At 37.2% G+C, this 26,853-nt stretch overlaps 1 protein-coding gene across 1 annotated transcript; it reads left to right on the top strand.

Annotated features, from left to right (window-relative positions):
• Window positions 1-6,073: 6,073 nt before the first annotated feature.
• LOC100877030 (kynurenine/alpha-aminoadipate aminotransferase, mitochondrial) lies at window positions 6,074-13,456 on the top strand. The gene is made up of 8 exons (XM_003706384.3): window positions 6,074-6,382; window positions 7,327-7,514; window positions 7,701-7,871; window positions 8,811-9,071; window positions 10,130-10,309; window positions 11,399-11,525; window positions 12,328-12,536; window positions 12,881-13,456. Exons 1-8 carry the CDS (start codon window positions 6,289-6,291, stop codon window positions 12,950-12,952), a joined length of 1,302 nt encoding a protein of 433 aa, XP_003706432.1. The 5' UTR covers window positions 6,074-6,288; the 3' UTR covers window positions 12,953-13,456.
• Window positions 13,457-26,853: the final 13,397 nt, after the last annotated feature.

Raw genomic sequence — 26,853 nt, 5'->3', positions numbered from 1 at the left:
ATGTTTCCTTACAAGCTTTGTAATATTTCGCCTCCGTATTGTTAAAGGAATTTGCAGACAAAAGATAATACCTCGACAAAATAAAGTTGGCTCTGAATTAACCCCTTGCACTATTTTTAAGAGTGACGTAATCGTACTTTGGTGATGGTGGATTTTATTCGAATTTTTTATACAATTTGACTTGTTGATTCAATTTGGAGATCAAGTCTAATTATTTGAATAGACGATTGATATCAGTTGAGGCAAGATTTTAACTTTCCTTGTCTGTTTTAATATTGTAGGTGTAATTAGTTGACGAACCTAACAAATACATTACAACCCCCATGGACTTAATGAGTTTCTATGACACGTGTTATTTTCTTGTTCAATTATCAAGACATCGCAAGAAGAAGTACTTATTGAATAGCCAAAAATGTGTATTTATTACAAAACTAAATGTTTACTCATTAAAAATTAAATTATCGTAACAAAAACAGTGTTGAGCAATTTATACCGCTTAAAGTATAAGAAAAATTTTGTCAAGTGTGACATCATGTATTTATTGAGCAAATCATTGACGAATGTTCCAAAGCGTTATAAAAGATAAAAAGTAGGGTCCGAGCAGTGACGTATCAAGTAAAGTTCACCGGGTGACACGATTCTTAATCTCGCGGTCGAAGGAAATTTCCTCGGCAGAAGCCCGGTCCCGAAGAAAACGCCCCGAGACGATCGACCAATGCAGCATCGTTCCAGCGGGAAAATAATGAAATTTGCAGGATAATCGGTAGGCAATTCATAGTCGCTGAGTGGTTTCTATTAAGGCTAACGACAGCCGGCACCGAAAGGGGCTCTACGAGCACCCGAAGGAAGACAATCTCCCGTGAGGAGATGGGCCTTTTTTTTTCATCCCCGTTCGCGCGCCTCGGCTTCACCTCCTCTTGATCCTCGTCACCACCGCCAATCGCGAGGATCTATTTCCTATCGGCGGACCCGTCTCTTTCTTTTTCGCCTCTTTGCTCTGCGACACGATTTCTCCTCCTGTTGCAACCCCACTCCGCCTCCTTTTATATCTTCTGTACTTTCTCTATCTCGCTCTGTTTTATGCAGTCTCTTACTTTGACTCATCCGCTTCTTCTCTGCCTCACCTGTGGAGCTCACGGCACTCAGGTTGGAAGCAGGCGTAAGCGGAATCGTCGGAGAGTTGATTTTAGGTCGGCTAATGTCGTTTCGCTTTTAATGAACTTCTACGTTCGTTAAGTACGTTTCTCCATCTCCGTCTTCCCAATACGACTTCTACTGCATCTGATTGGTACGATTTTTCTGTTGGACACTTTCGGGGGATTTTAATGAAATTAACACTGGAGGTTTCTATGGGCTTTGATCGTTTTGCTGGTAATATGTTTTACGGGATAGTGATGATCTCTGGGAAATTTCTGCATTTTATGGTAGAAACTTTCTTCTGGAATTGCAATGTGATAAATAAAAATAGGGATGTGGTATGAATGAGACATTGTGGTAAGATTAGTTTGGACAACTAGACTAGATGTCTATGTAGTTGACTTTGATAATTTATGAACTTGGGAATTTAGAGATCTGGACAGTTGAATATTTGGAAATGTAAGAATTGAAAGATTTAGAGGGTGGAGAACTTAAAAATCTGGGGTGTAGAACTTGGAAAAATGTAATTTAAGAATTGCAAGATTTAAGAATTTCTGGACTTGAAAATTGAGAATGGCAAAATTTAGAAACGTTAGAAAGTAATTTCTTACAGTCGGTTCACTATACAAGAACAAGATGTCGCTACTATGGTGACTCGAACCTGAAAAATAAAATTATAAAATATATTTCTACGTCAAAGATGCGTTCAGAATATCAGCGACACTTATTGTCAGACTGTCGACTATCTTTCCCATATCAAAATTAATTCTTTTCTGCCTTTCTCTTCACATACATCACACACGTTACATATCCCATAAGTACTGTACAAGTAATTTAGAATAAAGGTAAAACATACAGTTACAAGTTTCTTCACCATTTTATAAGATGGCCTTCCTACCGTTTCAACCGAACGCCGTACCGTCTCGCCAAACTAGATATTAAAATAATTTATTTCTCACAAGATACGTTCCATCTACCGACATCTTGTCTATCGCTACTTCGTTATCAACCAGCAAGAGCGCAGCATCAGCGGATTTCGTCAAACCGATTATCAAATAAAAAACCTGAAGTCAAGCATAACACGTCTATCACGAATAGATCTCTTTTAATCGTACAATTTTCGAGACGCGGTCGAGGTCTATTATCGATAATGCTTTAAATAAGATCTACTGTTGCATCATGCACATGGAAAAATATCCCCGGCTAATGTGTATTGTCGATGATAATTGATAAGAATTGCTTATGCAAGTTTTTACGTAATCGCATCCCGGATTGATCCTGAGAAATTCGCGTCACCGTTAAGGTGTCACCTTGTCGCGGCAGGCTTGTCAGCTGATAACCTTATAATTGTAAATTAGTCGCTCACTTTCGCTAATTACTCCTTGGAGATAATTCAATCTTTGACCTCGTATTCCCAAAAATTGTTGATTATGATTATTCAAAAAAGATTGCATTTTTTTTGGTGGGTCATAGGTTACAAGTACATTGAACTTCATAGGATCTCTCCAATTCACTCTCTAAGGTTTTCTTGGATTATACTTACTTTTCTGAGGAAATCTCTGATTTCTGGAGTTTTTGATTTTTTAGGAGTAAGAGTCTTCGCTAGGTCCTCAAATTTTTTGTATAATTTCCCTAACTTGATATTTAGATTTTCCTATAATTTTGTTAGGTACTCCAAAGAGTAATTTGAGTCATTTCTCCAATGAGATTTGTCAAGAGTAAGAATTTTTAGATTCTTCAGAATCTTTAGATCTCCATAACTTTTCGTAAGTCCCCATCTAACCTAACCTAACTCTCCAAGTTCTAAGCAGTTTAATATCCCTCAAGCCCTTCCACAATCCTAGATATTCCCTAGACGCATAATCACGTATTGTTTTCGAACGTCTCTTGTCCCGCCGTTATCGCGTGACGTCTCAGCAAAACGAAAACTGAAAACGGGATAGCAAAGTGACACTATCGGGCTGATTTACAGTAATCATGATACTCTTCTTATTGGGATTCCTTCGATTCAGTTATTTAGCGTCATTGAACTCGAAATATTCGTACATCATCGTTGCGATATGGAAAGTACAGAACTTATGGAGTTCTAATCGAACGATTAAAATGACGGACGTTACGAGTACCGTTTCCTCGTTGTTATACAATCGATTTATATATAAACTGTCATTCGCATATTTTGTCTAATTACGTAATTGCGGATTACGGGTGATAGATACGGTGTTATTTTGCATAATCAAATGGTTTTATTATCGGAGCGATACGTTGGTCACGTTATACGTTTAATTCTATATAATAGAATGTGTAACCTTTCAACCTTTAGCGATTAACGGGGAAACAATTATTCTTCAATTGCAATTTCAATTGCAATTACTTCATTTTTATAGTCAAAAAGAATTCACTGCTGTGAAAAAATATTTCTTATTAACTAAATCTGCAAGAAATCTTCCGCATTCTGAAATTTCTCAAATCCTTCACTACTCCTTCAAGTAAATTCTTTAAGCGATTAATCTCTGAATAAAATTTTCATTAAAAGATGAAAATCTTTCTCACAAAATCTACAAATTCCATCGATACATAATTTTTATATACAATAAAATTTCTTCCGATTTTCATCCACTTAAAAGCCTTCAACACTAAAAGCCCGTTAACAAACTTACGTAAAAAGATTTCTACATCAAATTTTTATCGATTCGCAGTTTAAAAGTAGATACGACTCGTTCATTAACGTGTGACACAAAAAAGCGGGCCACTATTTTATTCTTTTCTAGTTTCTTCTGTCTGACACATGTTTATGTATATGTTAAACGAGTCGTACATAAACAATCGCAGTCTAATTAAGTTAGGTCAACCGCCTCGTCTGCCGAGGAAGATGATCACGAGGAAGGAACGAAGCCAAGTAAATCCTCGTCGTGTCTTGCATCAGAACATTGCTTACGAAATTTCATGTATTAGATTAATGCGAGGCAAAAATAAAGAAAGTGGCGTGCTCCCAAGTTTCTTTGGTGGGAGTTGCTCGTCTCCGCGAAAGATACATACACTGTCTGCTAAAAGTTTCTGATAACTGCGAAACACTATAATTATTTTAACTCGTTCGATTTTACGTTGATCACTTTTCTTTTTATTGTAAATAAAATTACATTTGGAACCTGTTACTGTGAATTTCTGTAGAAGTTATTCATTTTCAAATTTATTTTATTTTTGAGACTATAGAAGATCTGATAGAATTTTTATTTGTCGTATAAAATCAGCTAATATTGTTTTGTTCAACGATGTGAAAAACGATCTTAAATATTTTCTTGTAAAAACGTTCTTAAATGTTTCCTGACGTTTGCAAAAAATTTTTGAAATCATCTAGAACATATGTGTTTAAGCAGCAAAATAAATATCGGAATATAAAAATAATTTTACTCAAAAATTCATGAATAATCTTGAAGTCACAAGATGCCAGTATAAAATGTAACAACAATATAAAAAAAATATACAATATGTAAAAAAAATTACTGAATAAAATACTAAAATGACCTAATAAAAGTTCCACTAAAAAATTGTCTATTAATCTACTAAAAATTGTATTTGTCAAAATATTCCAGCAAGCCAGAAGAGGTGTAAATTGTTGCATCATGAAAGTGTTGAAAAAAGCTCGGTAACTGGAAACTTTCGAGCATCGATGTACATACGTCAAACGTAGCAGCCAATAAAAGAGAAAAAATTTATCAAGCCAGATTAATTATCATTTATTTCTCAGCCCCGGCACGAGAATCGAATGTCACGGTTCGTCGACGATCTATCGCTAATCGTCCTTCTTGCTCGACTTGTTGCTCGATCAATAATCGATTGGTAGCTGAAGGGGAATCTCCACGTCCTCGTCGATTCGTATCGTTCGACGTCAATCGTTTGTTTATCGACGTTTCCGTGACTTCTCGCGAATATAGCAATATTTTTCAAACCCTCCCTCATCGTTGAAAGGCGAGGACAAAGTGGCAACAAAGACTCTCTGCCGCTTCGATAACATTGTAACAATCGAACAAGATGCATTTTTCGTTCAAGAAACAGATAAGCTTGAAGACGAAACAACATTTCGTAACAAGCGATTAATCTCCTGGGCGGCCATCTTGCAGAAAAATGTTACACGAATTTTCGACCAAATTTCCATAACATTCTCTGTCATTAAATTATTATTTCATGAAGATATCATTAAATTACTTTGGTCCATAAGAGAATGATGTAATTTTAGTCGACCTTTTTCTAGTTTAAACTTTTTCTATTTTAATTTAATGTTTAGACATGCAATGGAGAGGTTTCGTGAGATCATGAGGAAAGTGTCTGACGCTTTTCGGAAAAATTCAGCGACGAGTGTCGGGGAAACCGGGTCAGTGTCACTGTCATTTTCGTCATTCATTCATGCCGATGTAAACGCTGAACAGAATTACATCATGACTGGCAGATATTGCGAATCTTTCGACAGATGTTCTCGTCGCGTGTGATTCTGATTCACCGACAAAAATCCCACGATTCAATTTTTCTTACATCCAAAATTTTCCCCGAATACTAAGAAATCGCTTAATTCCCCTCTGGTCTCGTTTTCCTGCGTAGTTGCGTGAAGAAAATAAATTGCTTAATTATTTACCAAAATATTCACCGTACGTCATTCGTGAAGTTATTGTACGAAGTTTGTTTACTACGTCACACGATTATAAAGAGTAATAATATTATTACAATTGCTCGATAGTGTTCTATTTTAACCATCCTTATTTTATGTAGGTCGTCCATTTTGTTTCGAGGAATCGTTTTCACTCGAAAACCTTTTTTTATTGATGACAACGTATTATGAATGATCGATGGGAGTATTAGTAAACACATCTGAACACGCGTGCTCCTTTCAGAACGTGTTAACGTTATCTGACGCAACCAAAGCTATCGCTAAATATAAAAGCCGGGTAAACGAGAAGCGCTGTCAGTGTTGATAGTGGTAGCGTTGGTATTTCATGAAAAAGAATGTGTTGTTAACCGGCGCACCTTTCGTTCGACTATTTCTTTGTCACTGTGTTTAGTAAATTCAAGACGAATTTCAGTTAGTAATTTCAGTTAGTAATTTCAGTTAGTAAAGGGAAGAGTGCTAGGTAAATTGTAAGTAGTGAATCCCTTTTCAAGATGCATAAGAATAAGGAGGAATTGAAGATGGATTATTCGTTGTTTACGAATGAGGTGTCCAAGCGACGACGATCGGCGACTACCAGGGAATTAAGTAAGATTTTATTGATGATTTTTGGTATTATATGGGGAACTTTTATGGGGAACAGTGACAGAAGAAAGTTGTGAATTTGAAATGATTTTATTCTAGTGTTCACTGTCATCAAGCTTTGTATCGTCACGCGTTATATTTCCACGCTTTGTAATTTCCGGGGGTCATATTTTCTACGTGCAGAATTTTCTATGCATTGTACTTTGTACGTGTAGAATTTTCGAAGTATTGTATTTTCTACGCGTGGAATTTTTAATGCGTTGAATTTTGGACGAATTATATTTTCTATGCGTTGTATTTCTCAAGCTTTGAATTTTCGACACGTTGTATTTCTCAAGCTTTGAATTTTCGACGCGTTGTATTTCTCAAGCTTTGAATTTTCTATGCATTGTATTTTATATGTGTAGAATTTTCGAAGCATTGTATTTTCTATGTGTAGAATTTTTGATGAGTTGAATTTTCTACGCGTTGTATTTCCACGCGTTATGTTTCTACACGTTCTCCTTTAACTTTCTGTATTTCCACGCTGCGTATCTCCACGCTCCGTACCTTCATGCTCCGGATCTCCACGCTTCGTATCTCCACGCTCTGTATCTCCACGCTCCGTACCTTCATGCTCCGGATCTCCACGCTTCGTATTTCCACGCTCCGTACCTTCACACTCCGTACCTTCACACTCCGTATCTCCATGCTCCGTATCTCCACGCTCCGTTTCTCTACGCTCCATATCTCAACGCTCCGTATCTCCTACGCGTTATTTTCGCCAAACGATTTTCTATATTCTCTACGCACTGTATCTTCGCGTATTGCATCATCAAACCTTCCTACGTAGCAGTAGAGTCTACTATACTTAATACTGAGATTGCAATCACAAGAAAAACTAAAATTTAATGAAAAAACAGAAATTTGATAACAGCTTCTAAGTAATTTTTAACGATGTATTACAGCGAAAATAGCGTACTCAGCGCCCAAAACCCTGGTATCTCTCGCCGAGGGAATGCCAAACGAGGAGACGTTTCCATTCACAGAAATTTCCATCAAACTTAAGGATGGATCGTCTTTCACCCTCGACGATCGAGAATTGGGTGCTGCGTTGCAGTACATTCCTACCCAAGGATATCCACCGCTTCTTCAGGTAAGCAATTTCATAATATCATAGCAACTTTATTCATAATCAGAAAGATGCATAATTTAAACGTCGAGTAACATTTAAGAGAATCACTTTTGAATCACGAATATGCGTTGTTAAAGCAGTCTTTCAATCTTATAATATGATTGCTTCCAATATGTTTAACAACGTTGGATATTAAATTGATTTCAGACCCTGAGGGAGTTTCAGAGAAGGGCGCACGCACCACCCTTATGGGAGAGCCGCGATATTGTGGTGGTATCTGGATCTCAGGACGGATTAAGCAAAACTTTGGAAGCCATAATTGGTCCTGGAGATCCACTTCTGGTGCATGATCCTTTTTATCCGGGCGTGGAAGTTGTGGTTAGTGATTCACCATTTTCTGTTTACTCTTTTTTTTATTCCTTTTAAATCAAATATTTCGATCGTAAGCAATATCTTGACGAATGCTACACATATTAATTTTTAGAAAGTTAAAATTTTTAAATCCTTATGGATTTCCAAATTTTTTAAAGGCTTTACATTCAGATTTCCTTAAAAATCAAAGGCTACTTAAACGATAACCAAACGTTATCATTACACATTTATGTAATCTTTAAACGTACAATTTGAAGAAAGCATAAAATTAAATTTTAATTTTTATCTTGGTCATTAGTTATCGTCAACACTAGTAATTAATGTTAATTTACCTATGAAATATTTATTAAGTCGTTGCGTATGTTATGAGCATCGTTCAATCTATTCTGAAATTTCGTATGTAATATTTTAATAGTAAAATATAATTTGTAAACTAGAATAGGTATAGGTAAAACTCTTCCGGGTCACTGACGTGTTTTAAACGATCTGCAAAGTTACAGGTCATCGAAAGATAAGAAATCGGTCAACATTACAGCCACGCGCTGTTTAACAAACCGTTTAGATAGCTTGAAAAACATAACCTTGCCGCAGCAAATATCTGCAAAGTTCATCTCTCTCGCGTGCGCTTGATTAGCCTAGTAATTTTTCATCGACTTATCGATACATATAATAAATCTAATTTATAATACAATTTCCTCTAATCGGAAAGGGATAGTTTGTTCTTTAAACAATTATTTCAATACCTCGTTATCAACGTTATTTGATAAAACCATACGTAAAACAATTGCTCATTTCGCGTTACACTGTGCAAAGATTACACAAACAACTCCTCTTATCGCCGTTACATATTAACAACAGATAACAAATAGTTGACACAACATAAACGCATCGGGTTATCGGGTTCAAGATGAAACATATGTTCAATAAATATTTATTTAATTACAGGTGACGCCTCATAAGGCGGAGCTGATACCGATTCCGCAGGACGAGTATGGCGTTGTACCTGAGATCCTTAGAGAGACGTTGAAGAACAGGGAGTTATCTGGCAAGAAAATGCCAAAAATAATGTACATAAACGCCACCGGGACAAATCCTACGGGAGTCGTTATTCCATTGGAGAGGCGGAAGGAAATCTACAGGATAGCGTGCGAATACAACTTCCTGATTATTGATGATGATCCTTACCATTTCATGCATTTTGACGATGTGAGTGAAATGTTCAGATTTCCAAAAATTTTACGTCTTTTGACATCTTTTGATACTGAGAAGTTATATTGATACGCTTTAGAATCTGTGCGATAGATAACTGCGCATTAAATATCGACCCGTTAGATATTGGCGCGTTAGATATCGGAGCGATAGATTTCGATGCACAGAGTAGCCATGCGTTAGATTGCAACGAGTAGATTTCTCACGCATTAGATTGCAACGTGTAGAATTCTCAAGCATTAGATTTCGACGCGTCAGATATCTCCACGCGTCAGATTTCGGTGCATAGAATCGCCATGCGTTAGATTGCAACGCGTAGAATTTTCACGCGTTAAATATCGACGCATTAGATATCTCCACGCTTCAGATTTCGGTGCATAGAGTCGCCATGCGTTAGATTGCAACGCGTAGAATTCTCACGCATTAAATTGCAATGCGTAGAATTCTCACGCGTTAGATTTCGACGCGTTAGACATCTCCATGCGTTAGATTTCGATGTGTAGAGTCACCGTGCGTACGATTGCAACGCGTAGAATAGTGAAACCTTAGACTTCATCAAGTTTGATATCTCGATGCGTTAAATATAGACTCGTTAGTTATCGACATGTCAGATATCTCCCCGTGTTACATATCGATGCGTAAAATTTCAATATATAGAGTCTCCATGTGTAAGTTTGCAATGCGTAGAATAATCAAACCTTAGCTTCCTCTGCGTTAAACACCACCTTCTAGATATCGACCCGTCAGATACCTCCACATTGGATATCTCCCCGCATCAAATTTCACTGCACAGAATCTTGCATAAATTTCAACGCGTTGCATCGTCCTATACACATCGTCTTCACCCCCATAATCGACACAACAATCCAATATCCGCTGAAATACCATTAATACCCGAATTCATCCAAATTCTAATGCCATCGATCGAACATTAATCGCCGCATATTATAATACCGTAGCATAACGTTCCAATCATTTATCCCACATAAATGCAGTTTAAACAGCTGCACTCCACAGGTTACTAATCAAGTCTAAATCGAATCGTGTTTGCACAGGTGGAACCGAAGTCGTTCTTATCGTTGGACACAGAAGGACGAGTGATCAGGTTGGACTCCTTCTCGAAAGTGGTCAGCAGTGGTATTAGATTAGGATTCGTGACGGCTGCAGCTCCGTTGATAGCCAGTATAGAACTACACCTGCAGAGCAGCCATTTGCACGCGCCTACGTTATCGCAGGTTGGTAGGGTGGTTTTCTTCAACCCTTCGTTGGTACATTCTGGGGATATTCAGACGATGTTTCAGTTTTATCGAGGCACGATAAGCTCAAAATACTGGAATGGAAAATTTGTTCCAAATTCGATGGTTAATTTTGGGTCATTTGGGACATGAAGCAGTTCTAAGATATCGAACGGTATAATTTTGCTGACGCGAAATCGAGTTCAGGTCTACCTCCCTAGGTTATCGTGTCGATTTTTAGACGCTTCTTACAGTAGCGCTTTCTATAAACATGTCCAAGGTATTACGTCAATGAATTATCAGACGTGTACATGATCGAAATGTTTGTAACAGATTCGATATGCAAATTATGTGATCATATTTTTGATGAGAAAACAACTATACAGGAGAACCACAGGAATTTGTAGAAACTGTTATCAGGCAATAGACTGCAACAGTCAGAAATAATTATTAATTACAATAGAAATTAAAATCATTAAAGAAATTTAAAATGTGGCCATTTTGTATTCAACGATCTTTGACTATACAAATTATAATTAGACTTGAACTTTAAATCAAAATGTATTAAATATTAAATAAACATTTGTCGCGAGTGCGTCACCGTAAGTGCGTCCCAAGTCTAGCTCGTTAAAATACTGCAAGGGGTTAAACAACGAATAAACTGAAACTCGAGCCAATAACCCTAAACCCTAACAATCTCCCACTGTTGAATAATCGAAAAATCGAACGTTGAACAGTCGAATTCATCCTTTAAACTATTTTTTGACAGTCGAAGATCAGAACAGCCCTAATAAATTAAAGATCGTAAATAAAATGCATGTCACCGTATGCTTCGTAACGATATAATAATCGCGAATAATCGCGAAAGTGGGCGTCGGCCAACCGTAAATATTATTTTACCCGAATGACGAAATACAAGAAGAAAAATACTACAGCCACGCTTCTTGCAATTATCGTGTAAGCTTTGCCAACAGTGGCGCGTGTCCGCTCTTATCGCAAACGTAAACATGGTGATTGCACATTATCGTTAGTGATAGAAGCACGCGAAAGGGGAAACCGTTTTCTTCATGATCGCTTGCTTGTTTCTAGGTGATACTGTACAAGCTGATAAAGACATGGGGATACGATGGACTGATGAGTCATTTCATGGGGATCAGGTGTTTTTACAAACAACGGAGGGACGTTATCGCGGCGTTGGCTGAAAAACATTTGAGAGGTTTGTAGTTGTGTTTTGTTAATGGATGGTCAAAGTTATGGAGATGGAAATTAGCGGGTATGGGAGTGTGGGGTAGGTGTGTGGGGGTAGAGTGAGTTGGAGAGGTAGGGATTTGGGGATGTGGAGATTTTGGGGATATAGGAATTTGGGGATGTGGAGATTTGGGGACGTGGGGACTTGGGGATGTAGGGACTTGGAGACGTAGGAATTTTGGGGACGTGGAGGTTTTGGAGATATAGGAATTTGGAAACTTAGGGATTTGGAAATGTAGGAATTTGGAAACGTAGAGATTTCGGGATGTAGGAATTTGGAGACTCAGGAATTTGGGGATGTAGGAATTTGGGGACGTAACGACTTGGAGATGTAGAGATTTGGGGACATAGAAATTTTGGGGTCATAGAGATTTTGGGAATATTGGAATTAGGGTATGTAGGAATTTAGACACGTAGAAATTCCATTTAGTAATTTGGGGGCGTAGAGATTTGGGGGTGTTCGTATTTTGCGGACGTCGAAATATGGAGACCTAAAGATTTGGGATATGGAGGCATTTGGTAACGTAAAAATTTGAAGATACATAGATGTTTTTCATATGTTATTCCTCATATTCCTCCACATTACTCATAGAGACACTGAACAACCTATAAAGAATTGTGGGCGTACAAACTTGGAAATATAGAAATTGATGAATATAGGGATTTACAAGTACAGAAATGTAAATATAGGGACCGAAACTAACTGTCAAAATATATGCAAATTACTATAGATACAATAATCTAAACCTTGTTGTCCTATGTTTCTATAGGTCTGGCAGACTTCTCAATTCCCATGGGAGGTTTCTTCCTGTGGATCAAAGTACGAGGCATCAAAGACACCTGGAAGATGATCATGCAAAGGGGTGTCATGGAAGGTGTCATAATGGCACCTGGTGCAGCCTTCATGAGGGATCCTAGCAAGCCCTGCAATGCTATCAGAGCAAGCTTCGCTAAAGCTTCTTATGAAGAAATGGATCTGGTATGTTTTGATATAATACGTTGCACTTCAAAAGAACGCATAATCATCCGTTGTAATTAAGTACTGCTGAGGTTCTAAATCTACTCTCTTGTGTAGATTACAATCATTGTGTAGATTACACTCATTGTGTAGATGTTAGGATACAAAAATCATTGTGCAGATGATAGGATAAAACCTAAAAATTTTAAATGTAGATTTTCATCTTAAAATATAACAAAAATTACTAACTCAGATTAGAAAATCTTGTTTCGGATGCAACAGATTCCTTCTTTACCAACCGACGTACAAACTGTTACCAGCATTCGATACATTTACTAATTTTTGTCTTTCTGCTTCTTTTGCAGGCGTTAGAGAGGTTGGCGTACCTCATCAGGTCCGAGTTGCTCAACAATTATTCAATAATGAATGGGAATTAGGGTATTAGTCTCTTAGTTTAGTAGTATTATATCAGTTAAAAGTGGTGTACCTGCAGTTGTTCTATTAGCGACATTTAGTAAGAAAAATTCTATGACGACGATGCACAATACCATTCGCTGTTAATAAAGGTATCGTGTCATCAAATGTAGAGAATTTACCGACGGAGATAAAGGTAGAAAATTCAGAATCAATATGGGTGCATGGAGAAAATCTATCGAAATATTTCTTGCGCTTCTTGTTAGATGACTGTCAAATCAAAGTTTCCGAATTGCTTTAATATTTATAATTGTATATTAATGTTTTTGTACCATGTGTATTTTGTACGATCATCTTTATAGCAATTTTAACGAATTACTTTCACTTTCATCGTTTCATTCATCACTGTTTAAAAATCAATGTAAATTTTGTATGTATTTAAGTTCTGTACAAACGCGTGTATTTATCAATCGGCCAAGTATTGTCAAAACTTTAAACATTTTTGTAAATAAAATTGCATTATTGTACCACCGTGTTTTGCATTCCTTAACCTAACAAATAGAGGGTGTCTCACAATTGTAGGTCCCTGAAATGGTAGCTGACGCGATTCTGAAATAAGATTTCCATTTGCAAAAGTGGGGTCGAAAGCTTCGTTTTTGAATTATTAAGGAATATAATTTTTCGCTCCGTAATTTCCACGCGCTATATTTTTACGCGGCGTAATTTCCACGCACCATAATTCCACGCTCTGTAATTTCCACGCGCCCTATTTCCACGCGATGTATTTCTACGCGTCGAAATTTCTACGTGCCATAATTCCACGCGCCGAAATTTCTACGCATCGTAATTTTCACGCGCCATAACTCCGCACTCCGTAATTTCCACGCGCTGTATTTCCACGCGGCGTAATTTCCACACGCCATAATTCCACGCTCCGTAATTTCTATACGCCGTATTTCCATGCATTTTACTTCTACGCGTCGAAATTTCTAAGCGCCATAATTCCACACGCCATACTTCCACGCGTCTAAATTTTTACGCGTCATAATTCCACTTGCCATAATACCACACACCGTAATTTTCACGCGCTATAACTCCACAGTCCGTAATTCCCAAGAAATTTGTCTCGAAGCTGTCGCTCTCGCGTCTGCGGGTAATCTCGAGCTCTGATTGGTCCATGTTTTTCCTTAATAATTCAAAAACGAAGCTTCAAACCCCATTTTTGCAAAGGGAAATCCTCTTCAGAATCACGTACCCCCGATTTCAGAGACCTACACTAATTGTGACACACCCTGTGTAGGTAATTAATTTTATATGTGTACTATACATGTAATGCTAGTAATTGAACCAGCAAGGTATTGTAAACTAAGTTTAAGATCGTGTTGACCTGAAGAGCGAATGTGACCTGTAGAATGAGCGTTATTGGACGCCATTCTCTTCGGACAATCGCAGATCGTAAAGTCATAGAACTGACCTCTATGATCCCCATACGGAAAATGAAAGTGAACAGGTTTCTCACCAAAATCCCACTCCTGAAAATGTGGCCATTCGTATGATCGGCCGTATCTGTGCATCCCCTGTAACGGCTCCCAGAAACGTCTTTTAATATACACTATATCTTCGAAGGGCCCTGGGATTTCCCTTCGTTTCCCGCAGGAGAAAATACACACAAGTTGCTCGCCTTAAATCCGTCATTAGGTTTATATTAACCTGGTTCACCGAATTCTCCTTTCACCCTTGTCGCTGATACGCAAACGTTTATTTCGACTGGTGCGTTCTCTTTCTTTGGTCAATTTACTTTCTTGTTTTTTGGAGGTGAAGGCTCTTGCGTTTTATGGGGATGTGTTGTATCGACGTGTGTATTGTAGCAATGGGTGGTAGAAATTCAAAAAGCTTAAAAATATGGAAACTCGTCAAATTGTAATCTTAAAAATTAGCCACCTCAGATATAAAAAGAAAAAACCGAAAATATGAGAGTCTGAAATTAGATTAAACACCTCAGTATCTCGAAGTGATGAATAAAAATTGCGAACATCCAGTTGACGTCTGTCAACCGCAATTTTCTGCACTTATTTTTACTCCGATATCTGCAACCAAAAAAAAAAACAGTAAAGAAGCACAATATCCGAGCAGATGGACGGCAGAACTGTCATTCATTTCGAAAATATTCTTCATAGGAAATCGATATTAATGCTAATGAATGCACGGAAATAAGCTGTATCTTTTTGTTTATTCTCGCTATCCGCGAGGAAGGAAAAAATGAACATCTGTCACGTTTGTTGTATGAATTTCTAAAGTTTATTTCGAATCGGAATATGTCATGCAAGAAACCGCATGCTGGTTCGACGTCAAGAAAGCGTGCAGGCCGCGGGATACTTCATGGCTTATATTGCGGCAGATTAAATTAATTTCGTTCAATTAATTGGCAGTTAAGATGTTTAACGTTAAGTGAAAGAGTCTTTCTCCCCTATTTCTTTACGTTTCTCTTCTACCATCTTTCGTCCCTTCATCACCTTTTTTCGAGCAAAATTCGAATTCATTTTTTAAGATATCTATTTGATTAATTCGTGCTGAATCGATTTATACAGAGTATCTCACAATTATAGGTCCATGAAATGGTAGCTGATGGGATTCTAAATAAGATTTCCCTTTGAAAAAATGGGGGTTGAAGTTTCGTTTTCGAGTTATTAAGGAAAAACACGGGCCAATCAGCACGAGATTACGCGCAGACGCAAGAGCGACAAAAAAAGCCTACAAGAAATGTATATTCCTTAATATAAATTACTTGGAAATTACGGAGCGTGGAGTTATGGCGCGTGAAAAAACGACGCGTAGAAATTTCGGCGCGTGGAATTATGGCGCGTAGAAATTTCGGCGCGGGGAAATACAGCGCGTGGAATTATGGCGCGTGGGAATTACAGCGCGTGGAAATACAGTGCGAGGAAATACAGCGCGTGGAAATTACGGAGCGTGGAAGTATGGCGCGTGGAATTATGGCGCGTAGAATTATGGCGCTTAGAAATTTCGACGCGTAGAAGTACAACGCACGGAAATACGGCGCATAGAAATTTCGGTGCGTGGAATTATGGCGCGTGGAAATACGACGCGTGGAATTATGGCGCGTGGGAATTACGGCGCGTGGGAATACAGTGCGTGGAAATACAGGGCGTGGAAATTACGGAGCGTGGAATTATGGCGCGTGAAAATTACGGTGTGTGGTATTATGGCGCGTGGAATTATGGCGCTTAGAAATTTCGACGCGTAGAAGTACAACGCACGGAAATACGGCGCATAGAAATTTCGGCGCGTGGAATTACGGCGCGTAGAAATTTCGGCGCGTGGAAATACGGCGCGTGGAATTATGGCGCGTGGGAATTACGGCGCGTGGAAATACAGTGCGTGGAAATACAGGGCGTGGAAATTACGGCGCGTGGAATTATGGCGCATGAAAATTACGGTGTGTGGTATTATGGCGCGTGGAATTATGGCGTGTGGAATTATGGCGCTTAGAAATTTCGACGCGTAGAAGTACAACGCATGGAAATACGGCACATAGAAATTATGGAGCGTGAAATTGTGGCGCGCGGAAATTATGCCGCGTGGAAATTGCGAGGCGACAAAATTATATTCCTTAATAATTCAAAAACGAAGCTTCAAACCCCATTTTTGCAAAGGGAAATTTTATTTAGAATCACGTCAGCTACCCCCTATTTCAGGGACCTATAATTGTGAGACACCCTGTTTAGAAAAGGAAATATATTTTAAAAAATTTGAGTGCCAATGTAGTTGCATAATTCAAAATGCATAATTGCATAATTGTATCTGTTTTTATATACAAAAAGAATTTCCACGTGTTTGTAATCCTTTAAACTTCGAACGTTTAAATATTGATGACAAGTTCCTCAGAATAGAATCTTAAAACACGTAAATAATAATTAAGTATTTTTATCGTTTTCACCTTCTGCACTCTTGTGAAATGCACCGAAAAATTCTTTAATAATTCTCACCGAAATTATTTTCGTGCAAAATATTAATTCAGGGTCCACGTTTAATTTTGAATTAATTTTCATTCTTATTTGGACTACTATTCCTCCAACATGTATGAAGGTCTTTTATCTTAAATCTTAATTGATGCGCTATTTTAATAGTGAATTTTAACCACTTAAACCAATTTATTTGTCAGATGCGTCAGTCAAAACTAACTATTCATAGCTGTAATGTTTAAACAAACAATAAAAATGAAAATATTGTGAATATTTTATATTCAGCGATGCTTAATAATTCAAATTATAGTTGGACCTAAATTTTAAGTGTCATATTATAGAATCAGTAAAAAAATTATTATTTTGAATTATGCTGACTGAGAGTCACTTTTCGAGCAAAGGGTTAATCGTCGCACAAACTCAATTTCAATCATTACGTTTCACAAGAGGGTTATATCCAGCGTTTGAGGACTTACAGAAGATTCATAAATTCGATCAATGGTCCGGATATAAAAGAGCCACCGATCGACGTCCATCTGCCAAAACATCCCAAGATCGACTACCCATATAAAAATTTCTCAAAGTCACTCTTCAATCCTTAAGTCACCTACGAGCATTATTTTTACAAATCTAACCCCCAACCTATCTCCACCGCTGGCTTTCAAGGATGCGCGATACACGAAAGACGGGGGTAGACGGGTACAGAAAAAAGAGGAGAGAAGCGGAATTCTCGGATTCGTACCCTTAGTCGCGGCTCACGCTCGTATATAGCCGGCTACGCTTTCTGTCGTTCTTCTATTCGCCGTTGCCGCTCCATATAGCAGCTACGGTAAGGGGGTTATTCCCCGGGGGTAGGTCGGGAGGTGAGATGCGGGGGTTGCTCGAGAAAGAGGAGAGAAGGCTGGTTGGACGAAGAAACCGAAAGGAAGGATAGAGAGAAGCTGAAGAGTGGAACAAACGAGAAAGAGACAGTGGGAATGGGAGAGTACAGGGTCCTCCATAAATGCAGTCTCCTTAATAAAAAACGTTCCACGAAATTAACGTACTTTTGATCTCCCGTTCGATAAAATGTTTTACTCGATGTTTTTTCAAGTACCTTTAATAACTGTCGGGAGATTTCATACGCACAGAATGTTTCATTAAAAAAATATTAAATATAGATTTCGGATCAATTTGAACGGTGCCGTGTCGAGTGATGTTTATTATAAATTTAAGTTCATACATTTTTGTGCGCTGATGCGGCAGAATGCAACTGCAATTTCGGATCGATGTTTTCACTTTTTGGTTAAAAATTGCGTTCATTTTTGTCGATGTATTATGCGTTTATTGAGTCGTGTGTGGAGGGACTGCATTAGAATGCAACTGCACATTTACTGATTCAGTTTTGCACTTTTAATGCAATTTTTATTATAAAATTAATTTGAGAAGAATTATTGATTAATTTTAAAAATTAGCAAAATTAGAATGTATTAATAGAATGTTCAATGTAATAGTAGCACAATGTTTTATTATATGAGAATGATTTGGTACGTTATTGGTATATTATGGTATACAGTTGCTATATTACAATATTATTATCTGTATGCCATTATATGTATTATACAATACAATATACCACAATATATACCATAATTTGTATATACAATATACATTCACAATATAATGTACCAATTGTCTATACAATTTTATAATTTTATTTTATATTTTACAGTTGCATATACAATTGTTATATTATAATATATTATTCTCTGTATACCATATTACATATCATACATACAATACAATATATAATTTACAATTAGTATGTTTATACCATAATATACCATAATTTTCATATACAATATAAAATTACAATATAATACACCAATCGTCTATATAATTTTATATTTTATTTTATATTTTACAATTGCATATACAATTGGTATGTTATTGGTATATTATTCTCTGTTAAAAGAACGAAAGACAAGGCCATAAAAAATGTCCAAAAAAAAAAAAAACAGAAAGAAGTATCAAAAAAGAATTACTCAGATCATGATAAGAGTAAAAAAGGTGCAAAAAGGAGATGTTGTATATATAAACATGTAATTAGTACGTTGTATAGTTTGTCCAGAATGCATGAGAGAGCCTGTATAACGAACGTAGCTCGAAAGGAGAGGTTGGCAAGGGTGTGCGAGGGGTAGTGCAGTTTCGTGTTGGCATTACTCTTGATTTCCGTGGTGACGTCGCTACCTCGGCTGCCCTTTCCCTCCAGCTACCGTCTCTTCTTCCTCCTGCCTTCTCTCCTCCACCGTGTCTTGTGTTTTGCCGTTTCTATGTGGGGGCTACCACCCCGCCCATCTAGCCCGTTCTGATACGGAGAAAGAGCAACCACCCGGACTATCCGGCAGAGATAGATCCTTTCTCGCGCCCTACCTATATCGTCCTGGCCACGAACACAACCCCTGGTACCCTTTCTTTCTGTGTTGTCGCCCACGGAAAAAGCCTTGCCCTGCCCTTTCTTGTCTTCGCGCCCGCGGCCATTATATCACGGTAAACATCTCAACCACCCGAAACCGTGTTACAACGCCGTGCTAAAAAATTAACGAACACCGGCCAACTTTTTCACCTGGTCCATAATGACCTGCTGACGAATTAAATGACTGATAACGAACGGCTCGTTGGTTGTTGGCGGAAGAAAGTTTGCTCGATGAACACTGATTGACGGAGTAGATTAGAAATTTTACGGATATTATACTGATTTCGGAATTTTTTAGTTTTTGGATGGGGTCAGGGATTTTCGAAGGGTTTGTGGAAGAGAGAATTTGTTCTGTGTTAGCGGATTTTGGGGAATTTAGGTATTGGGAAATGTGGGAATTGGGGAATGTAGGAATTTGGGAATTAAGGAGTTCAAGACTTGGGAGTTGAGGATATAAGAATTTGGAAATTTCGAAACTTGGGAATTTAAGGATTTAGAAATCTAGGGATTTCGGAATTTAGGGGTTGGGGAGTCTAGGGATTTTGGAATTTGGAGGTTGGGGAATCTAGGGATTTAGGAATTTAGAGATTTGAGAATTTAGGAAGTGGGATTTTACGAAGTGGAAATTTTAGAATTTGGGAAATTAAGGATTGGGGAATTCAGAGCTTGGGGAATTTAGAATTTGGGGAATCTAGGATTTGGGGAATGTAGGAATTTGGGAATCTAGGTATTGGGGAATTTAGGAATTGGGGAATCTAGAATTTGGGGAATCTAGAAATTGGTAAATTCTCAATTCCTACACTTCAAGTATAATATATAATATATTTTCTATATTACAAACATATTACATATTATTTTCCACATATATATTAAAAATGTCCAAAATATTATTCCTACACAGTTTCATGTCTCCAATACTACCAATAAACGTCCACATTAATGTCTCTATAACATGAACAGAATTTATCTCGGATACAATTCTGTCAGATCGTTTTCAAATCTCGGAGAACCATGGATATTTATCTGCGATGAGTGGTTTCTTGTAAAACGATCGCAAATTGCATGGAGATTCCAGATGCTAGCGAAATTGAATTAGGATATCTTCTGCTTCTCGTTCACCAACTAAAGAGATCGATTGTGGACTCGTTCATTCGTTTTAAATGAACGAGTTACGTCGAGACGTTTGCTATTGGACGCATCAAATCTTCTTTGCTTCGAAGAAAAACAGATAACAAAATTATGGAAGAGGTAGAATTTCAAACAATTCGAATGATTGTATAGACTTATGATAATCATGTATTTTAAATATGGGTGAATGTTAAATTGCTGTGGGGGTTGATAATAATTATTATATTCAATCTAGTGGTTCATTTATGCTTGCTGTTGATAGATAATTCCCTGCGTTCGGGGCTCTAGGGAGGGGAGAATTACTTGGACATTGAGAATTTGGGTTAGGATTAGAATTAGGAGAATTAGGATATGGTAAGAAAATTTTAAGATTGAAATTTTTAGAAGGTTCCCAAACTTCCAAATTTCTAATTTTCACATTCTCCAATTTACTAATTTTCAATTTCCAATTCCCAAATTGTCCAAATCCCAAATTGTCCAAATCCCAAATTCCCCAAATCCCAAATTCCCCAAATCCCAAATTCCCCAAATCCCAAATTCCCCAAATCCCAAATTCCCCAAATTCCAAATTCTCCAAATCCCACACACCCCCAATCCCAAATTCCCCAAATCCCACACACCCCAAGTCCCAAATTCCCTAAATCCCACACATCCCAAATCCCAAATTCCCCAAATTCCACACCTCTAAATTCCCAAACACCCTAATCTCAACCTCCCAATTCCAAAATATCCAAATTCCATCATTCCCAACCATCCACTCTCCCAATTAAAAAAATATCCAATTCAAACGTCCGAATTCCCAATATCCAAGTCTCCACTTTCAAAGTCCTCAACATTCCGAAAGCCACTCACCCATCCCCGTAAGGTACATAAACACGACACTAAAATCACGTTACCCCCCGACAAAAATGTCCCATCTACCCAATATCCACAAGCAAAGCCGAATAGCAGTAAGTCGATTCTAGAGACGATCCTTCGATCGTCCATCGAGCCTATTTGAAACTCCGAAAGGATCGCGGAACAACGAGTAAAAGAGGAAGCGAGGGTTTGGATCGGCGCACAATATAGTCGCCGCGATTGCCCAGTAAATATCGGAGCGAGGTTATAGCCGGCTCCGCGGCCCGTAAACCAAGACATTAAATTTTATAATATTGCGTCCCGTCTCGCTCCCGTCCCTCCTCGACATCGGCCACCGGCGACCCCTCTCGCACACCTAACCTAACCCGCGGCCCGCTCGTTGTCGCGCTTGCTCGCACGCGGGCGTGCGCGTGCACGCCGTGCTTTTATTGGCTATTTACAGAGGAAATGGCCTCTAAATTAACTGCAGACTACCGGATTGCTACGTATATCGAACGGCCTCGTATAACGCCTCGCTGCTCTCGCCCGTTAAGATCAAAATCGAAATGACAGCGCGACGACGATTAATTTCGACCTGGCAAAATGGTGCCCCCTCGATTTCTGCCTTCTTCGGAAGGTGAGAGGAGTCGATACGAGGGCAGCATCGGGCTTCCTTTTAATTGCGCCCTGAATTTTTGATCGCTCGCTCGGAGAGAATTCGACCGAGGGAGATACTGAAGCCGAGGGCCCTGAGAGTTTTATGAGCACCGGCAACCTTGATATTGTTATTTATCGCTGTTTGATAGTGGTTTCGAAGGCGCTGCGAAGGGGTTGCTAAGGAAAAATTCTACTCGAGCCTGATCTATCGCTGGAAATTTAAATGTACATGAAGGACGGAGAGACGGTCAGAATAAACAGGAAGAATTTTGAAGTGAATGCATAAAAAATCTTGTTTTCTTGCAACTGCATTATCTCTTTGAAAATTGCAGACTTACTTTGGTTGAATACAGGACTTGCTGAACTTATGTTTAAAATGAAGAACATTGAAAACAAAAAATAAAGTTTGTTGTTAAAATTTAATTGCATGTGATAATTACTGAAGTTGGTGATAAGATTCAATGGTGACCTTAAGATATACTTGAAATTATTTTCAGATAATGAATTTAAAATAACCTTGAGATTATTTGCAGATAACTTTGAGATTACCTTGAGATACCATTACGGTTGCCTTAAAATAACCTTGAGTTAACCTTAAAGTAACCTGAAGATAATTTTGGGATTGCCTTAAGATAATCTCGAGAACACCTTAATTTAACCTTCAGTTGATACATAACCTCAAACTGATCTCAAATCTAGAAACCTTCAAACCTCAGACCAAAGTTAAAACAGAAAAGTTGACGTCCAAAATCGTTCACTTCAAATCAAACTTAATATCAAACCTATTTCTCAAAAATTAATGAGACTGCAAATAAATCGATTAGTCAAAGTTAATTTTAAACATGCGTACCAATATATCAATAGATAAATATAATGTGTGATAGTAATGCGTCCATAGATAAATGTAATGTGTGATCACATGTGAGACATATGAGAAATATTTTGTGAATTAAATATGGAAAACGATCAGATAAAACGGTGTAAAGTTTTCACGTAGAATATCGAAGCTGACAACACGGTGCCAAATAAATTTCATATCTCAATTAGTTTTTCGGCCACGTGCCGTCACGTGCCCAACGTTCAGGCTGCAGTTCGATCTGTGTTCCCCTTCTGGTTCTTCGACGGCTAGCAGGGGCGTAATTCAAACGCAAATATATTAAGTGTTGTCTGCACCAAGCTTCCGTTTAGTGTGTCGGTTTCATTTAGCCAGATAAGCATCTTTAGCTTCGACTGGACCCGATTCTAACTGACGGGATGAGCACGGCTCGACGAGTACACTGTTTCCGTCGATTAATTAAACGTACCTGTACCTGGGTGCGTTAGAAACTTTCGTGTTATGTATATTAAAAGAGCGAGGAAGATATATATTTGTACTATAGATTGTTTATTTTCTGTTGTTTTAATGAAGTCTTTTTGCAAATTATTCTTTTTGTTTGTTAATTGAATTTTATATGATATGTCATGTGTGATATGAGTGTACACATACAGGGTGTATAATAAAGGTCGGAACCCTTGAATATTTCGAAAAATATAAATTTTATCAAAAAATGTTTCAGACAAAAGTTGTAGGGTTTAAAAAGTTCTACTTACTGGCAATATCATTTTGACCTTGAAGAGTCACTGGAAGGTCACGTGAAGGTCACTTCAATTTTTTCTAATGGAACACCCTATATATTTTTGCATATTCTTGTAGCTTACATCGAGACCTTTTCAAAATATTATAATAAATGATTTTTATATTAATTTTTTTGGAGTTACTAAGGTTTGAAAGTTCCAATATTTTAACAAATTACAAAATATCTTACAAAATATTCATTTTTCAATAATGTTACCCTAATAATTTTATACACAGAATAATGAGATAAATTGACTGGCGTAAAGAAAATACACAATTGTTTAAAAAAAATAAATAAATTTGCAACAATTACAAATTTACGATGTTTCAAAAAAGCTATCTTTTGACATTGATACTGATCATTCCTCACTCCCAGGTACGCGGGAGTACAAGGGGGGGTTAAAAATTTTAAATAGAACCCCCTATTTTTTATTGCATATTTTTGTAGCTTATTTCGAGTTGTTTTCAAAACATTATAATAAATGATTTTTATATTAATTTCTTTTTGAGTTATGAGTTCATTTGTTTCATACATTACATCTTTTTCATTGTCTCAACGACAATACCAACTGGCGAGTGAGATATCATTTTATGTAAAAATACTGTAACTTTTAAGCCTCATAACTCCAAAAAAATTAATATAAAAATCATTTATTATAATGTTTTGAAAAGGTCTCGAGGTAAGCTACAAGAATATGCAAAAATATATAGGGTGTTCCATTTAAAAAAATTGAAGTGACCTTCACGTGACCTTCCAGTGACTCTTCAAGGTCAAAATGATATTGCCAGTAAATAGAACTTTTTAAACCCTACAACTTTTGTCTGAAACATTTTTTGATAAAACTTATATTTTTCGAAATATTCAAGGGTTCCGACCTTTATTATACACCCTGTATGTGTATATTTAATGTATTAGACATGTGTATTATATTACATATGTATTTTGTATATTCGAGTATTATATTACACATTCTAATGCACATACTGTATCACACATGTGTATACATATACTTAATGTATTACATATGTGTATGTACTTAATGAATTACATATGTGTAATACATTACATGCATTATATAGTATGTTTAATATAATACTCAGATCATATAAGATACAATATAATTCTTACTTCAGTCACTGATAATATTAAATTAAAATTATTGCAGTAATAAATTAGATTATTTTAGAAAACTGTTTAAAGAGTCATCTTTAAAAGTACGCAGTTGAAATCAAATGATCCGTAACCACAACCTCAGTATTCCCAGTGCAAACACGATCAGTAAAGACATATGTTTGAGCAGTGTAATATATACATAGTTCCTGCTCGGACACATCGTCCTACAACATATTAACAGCTTAGCCGGTAAGCCTTTTATATTACATTTTTCCCTCTATGGGGTCTCCTAATCCAATGGGGTAGCTAGCCGCCCTACAATGCGGGAGCTAACATAGCGAACTCGAGCCGAATCGAAGTTTGATACTGTACGTGTATCGAGGAACCGCCATTTCTTAGATTTTTGCAGGTAAGCGATATTAGGACGATGGTTAATTGAGTATTGAGTTTGTGACATTTGGCGAGGATTGATGAAGAGTAGTAAATTCCCACATCTCAAATTTCCACTTTCTAAATTCTCAGATACCGAAATTCCCGCTTCCTAAATTCCCACTTTCTAAATTCCTACTTCCTAAATTCCCAAATTACCAAATTTCCAAATTCCTAAATTTCCAATTTTCCAAATTCCCAAATCCCTAAATCCCAAATTCCTAAATTCCCAAATCCTTAAATTCCCAAATCCTTAAATTTCCAAATCCCTAAATTCCCAAATCCCTAAATACTCATATTCCTAAATTTGTACCACCTAAATTCACACCTCTTAAATTCCCACTGCCTAAATCGACTCCAGACCTCGAAAATTTCCATATCCTCAAGAATTCACAACTCCAAAGTCCACAATAATTCACCCAAAAGTCCACAAATCACAAATTCATCTCCAAAACTCATAAAACAAATTTAACCCATTTTACAACTAAATCCACGGTAACAAAACTAGAATAACTAATATACTAATATACTATCCACATTTGTTTACCAACATTTAACAAGAATCGACACACAAAGCGCAAAGAGTTAACCCTCCAGCTTTTCCCATGAACATCGTCGATCCGGAGGCCAGTTTTCTAGGGACAGTCACTTCCTCCAACTTGACTTTGTGAACGTTTCACGCCCGAAGCCCCCAATTAAGTAGAATGACTGACCCGATCACGGGTACCGTGGATTTATTGTCTCGCGAGACTCTTTCGTATACGATCGAGCAACATGGACATAACTTTGTCGGTCGGCTTGTGTTTGCAAGGCGCACCCTGACCGGGGTTGGCTCATTGTTTGCCCTGAAACGCACGCAATGCGGAATCATCCCTCGACGCGTGACTTACGTGCCTGTAAAGCCAAACGCAGCGGGACACGCCGTATATCTTTCGCGAGATTTTCACTCCGTGAGGCAATCGACTTCATCCATCGAGCGTTTCATTCTTTTTACTTAAAATTTTTACACTTTTATCGTCTTAATAGATAAAATATGATAAATTTATATTTTACGATTACATTTTAATTTCTTTTTGAGTTTCTAGATTACCAAATTTTTGAGTTGTTCAATTTTTACGCTTGCAAATATTATAATTATTTAATTTGGAAATTTTCACTTTTTCAAGTTTTGCTGTATCATAAATTTCCACTTCTTCAAATCTTTGAATTTCTTACTTCTCGAATTTCTAAATTACCAAATTTTTTAATTGTTCAATTTCTACACTTTGAAATATTTTAATTATTAAATTTGTAAATTTTCACATTTTCAATTTTTGCTGTTTCGTAAATTTTCACTTTTTTAAATCTTTGAATTTCTTACTTCTCGAGAACGCTCAATACGATGATCGATTCTGAAGTTGTCTTCTTAGGTCCTCAGCGTTTCGTTCCATTTAGTTTTCTTTTATATAAAAACGATCGATGTCATGATAGCCTGATGATCAATTCTGAAGTTATCTTCCTCAGATTCTTAGTGTTTTATTCTATTCTGTTTCTCTTTGTATTAAAACGATCGATGTCATGAGCTCTTCAGCGTTTCATTCCATTTATTTTTCTTTTATATGAAAACGATCGATGTCATGATAGCCTGATGATCAATTCTGAAGTTGTCGTCCTCAGGTTCTTAGCGCTTTATTCTACTTATTTTCTTTTTATATCAGAACCATCGA

This window comes from Megachile rotundata, chromosome 9, assembly GCF_050947335.1.
Source record: "Megachile rotundata isolate GNS110a chromosome 9, iyMegRotu1, whole genome shotgun sequence".
NCBI classification, from domain to species: domain Eukaryota; kingdom Metazoa; phylum Arthropoda; class Insecta; order Hymenoptera; family Megachilidae; genus Megachile; species Megachile rotundata.
The sequence above is the reverse complement of the archived record's forward strand: the minus strand, read 5'-3'. Positions and strand labels throughout refer to the sequence as shown.

Bases quoted from the DNA above. Each gene is read 5' to 3' on its own strand.
- LOC100877030 (XM_003706384.3), top strand. From the start codon at position 6,289: ATGCATAAGAATAAGGAGGAATTGAAGATGGATTATTCGTTGTTTACG. The intron at 11,526-12,327 runs GTTTGTAGTTGT...ATGTTTCTATAG, and splicing joins GGCTGAAAAACATTTGAGAG to GTCTGGCAGACTTCTCAATT. The intron at 12,537-12,880 runs GTATGTTTTGAT...CTTCTTTTGCAG, and splicing joins CTTATGAAGAAATGGATCTG to GCGTTAGAGAGGTTGGCGTA.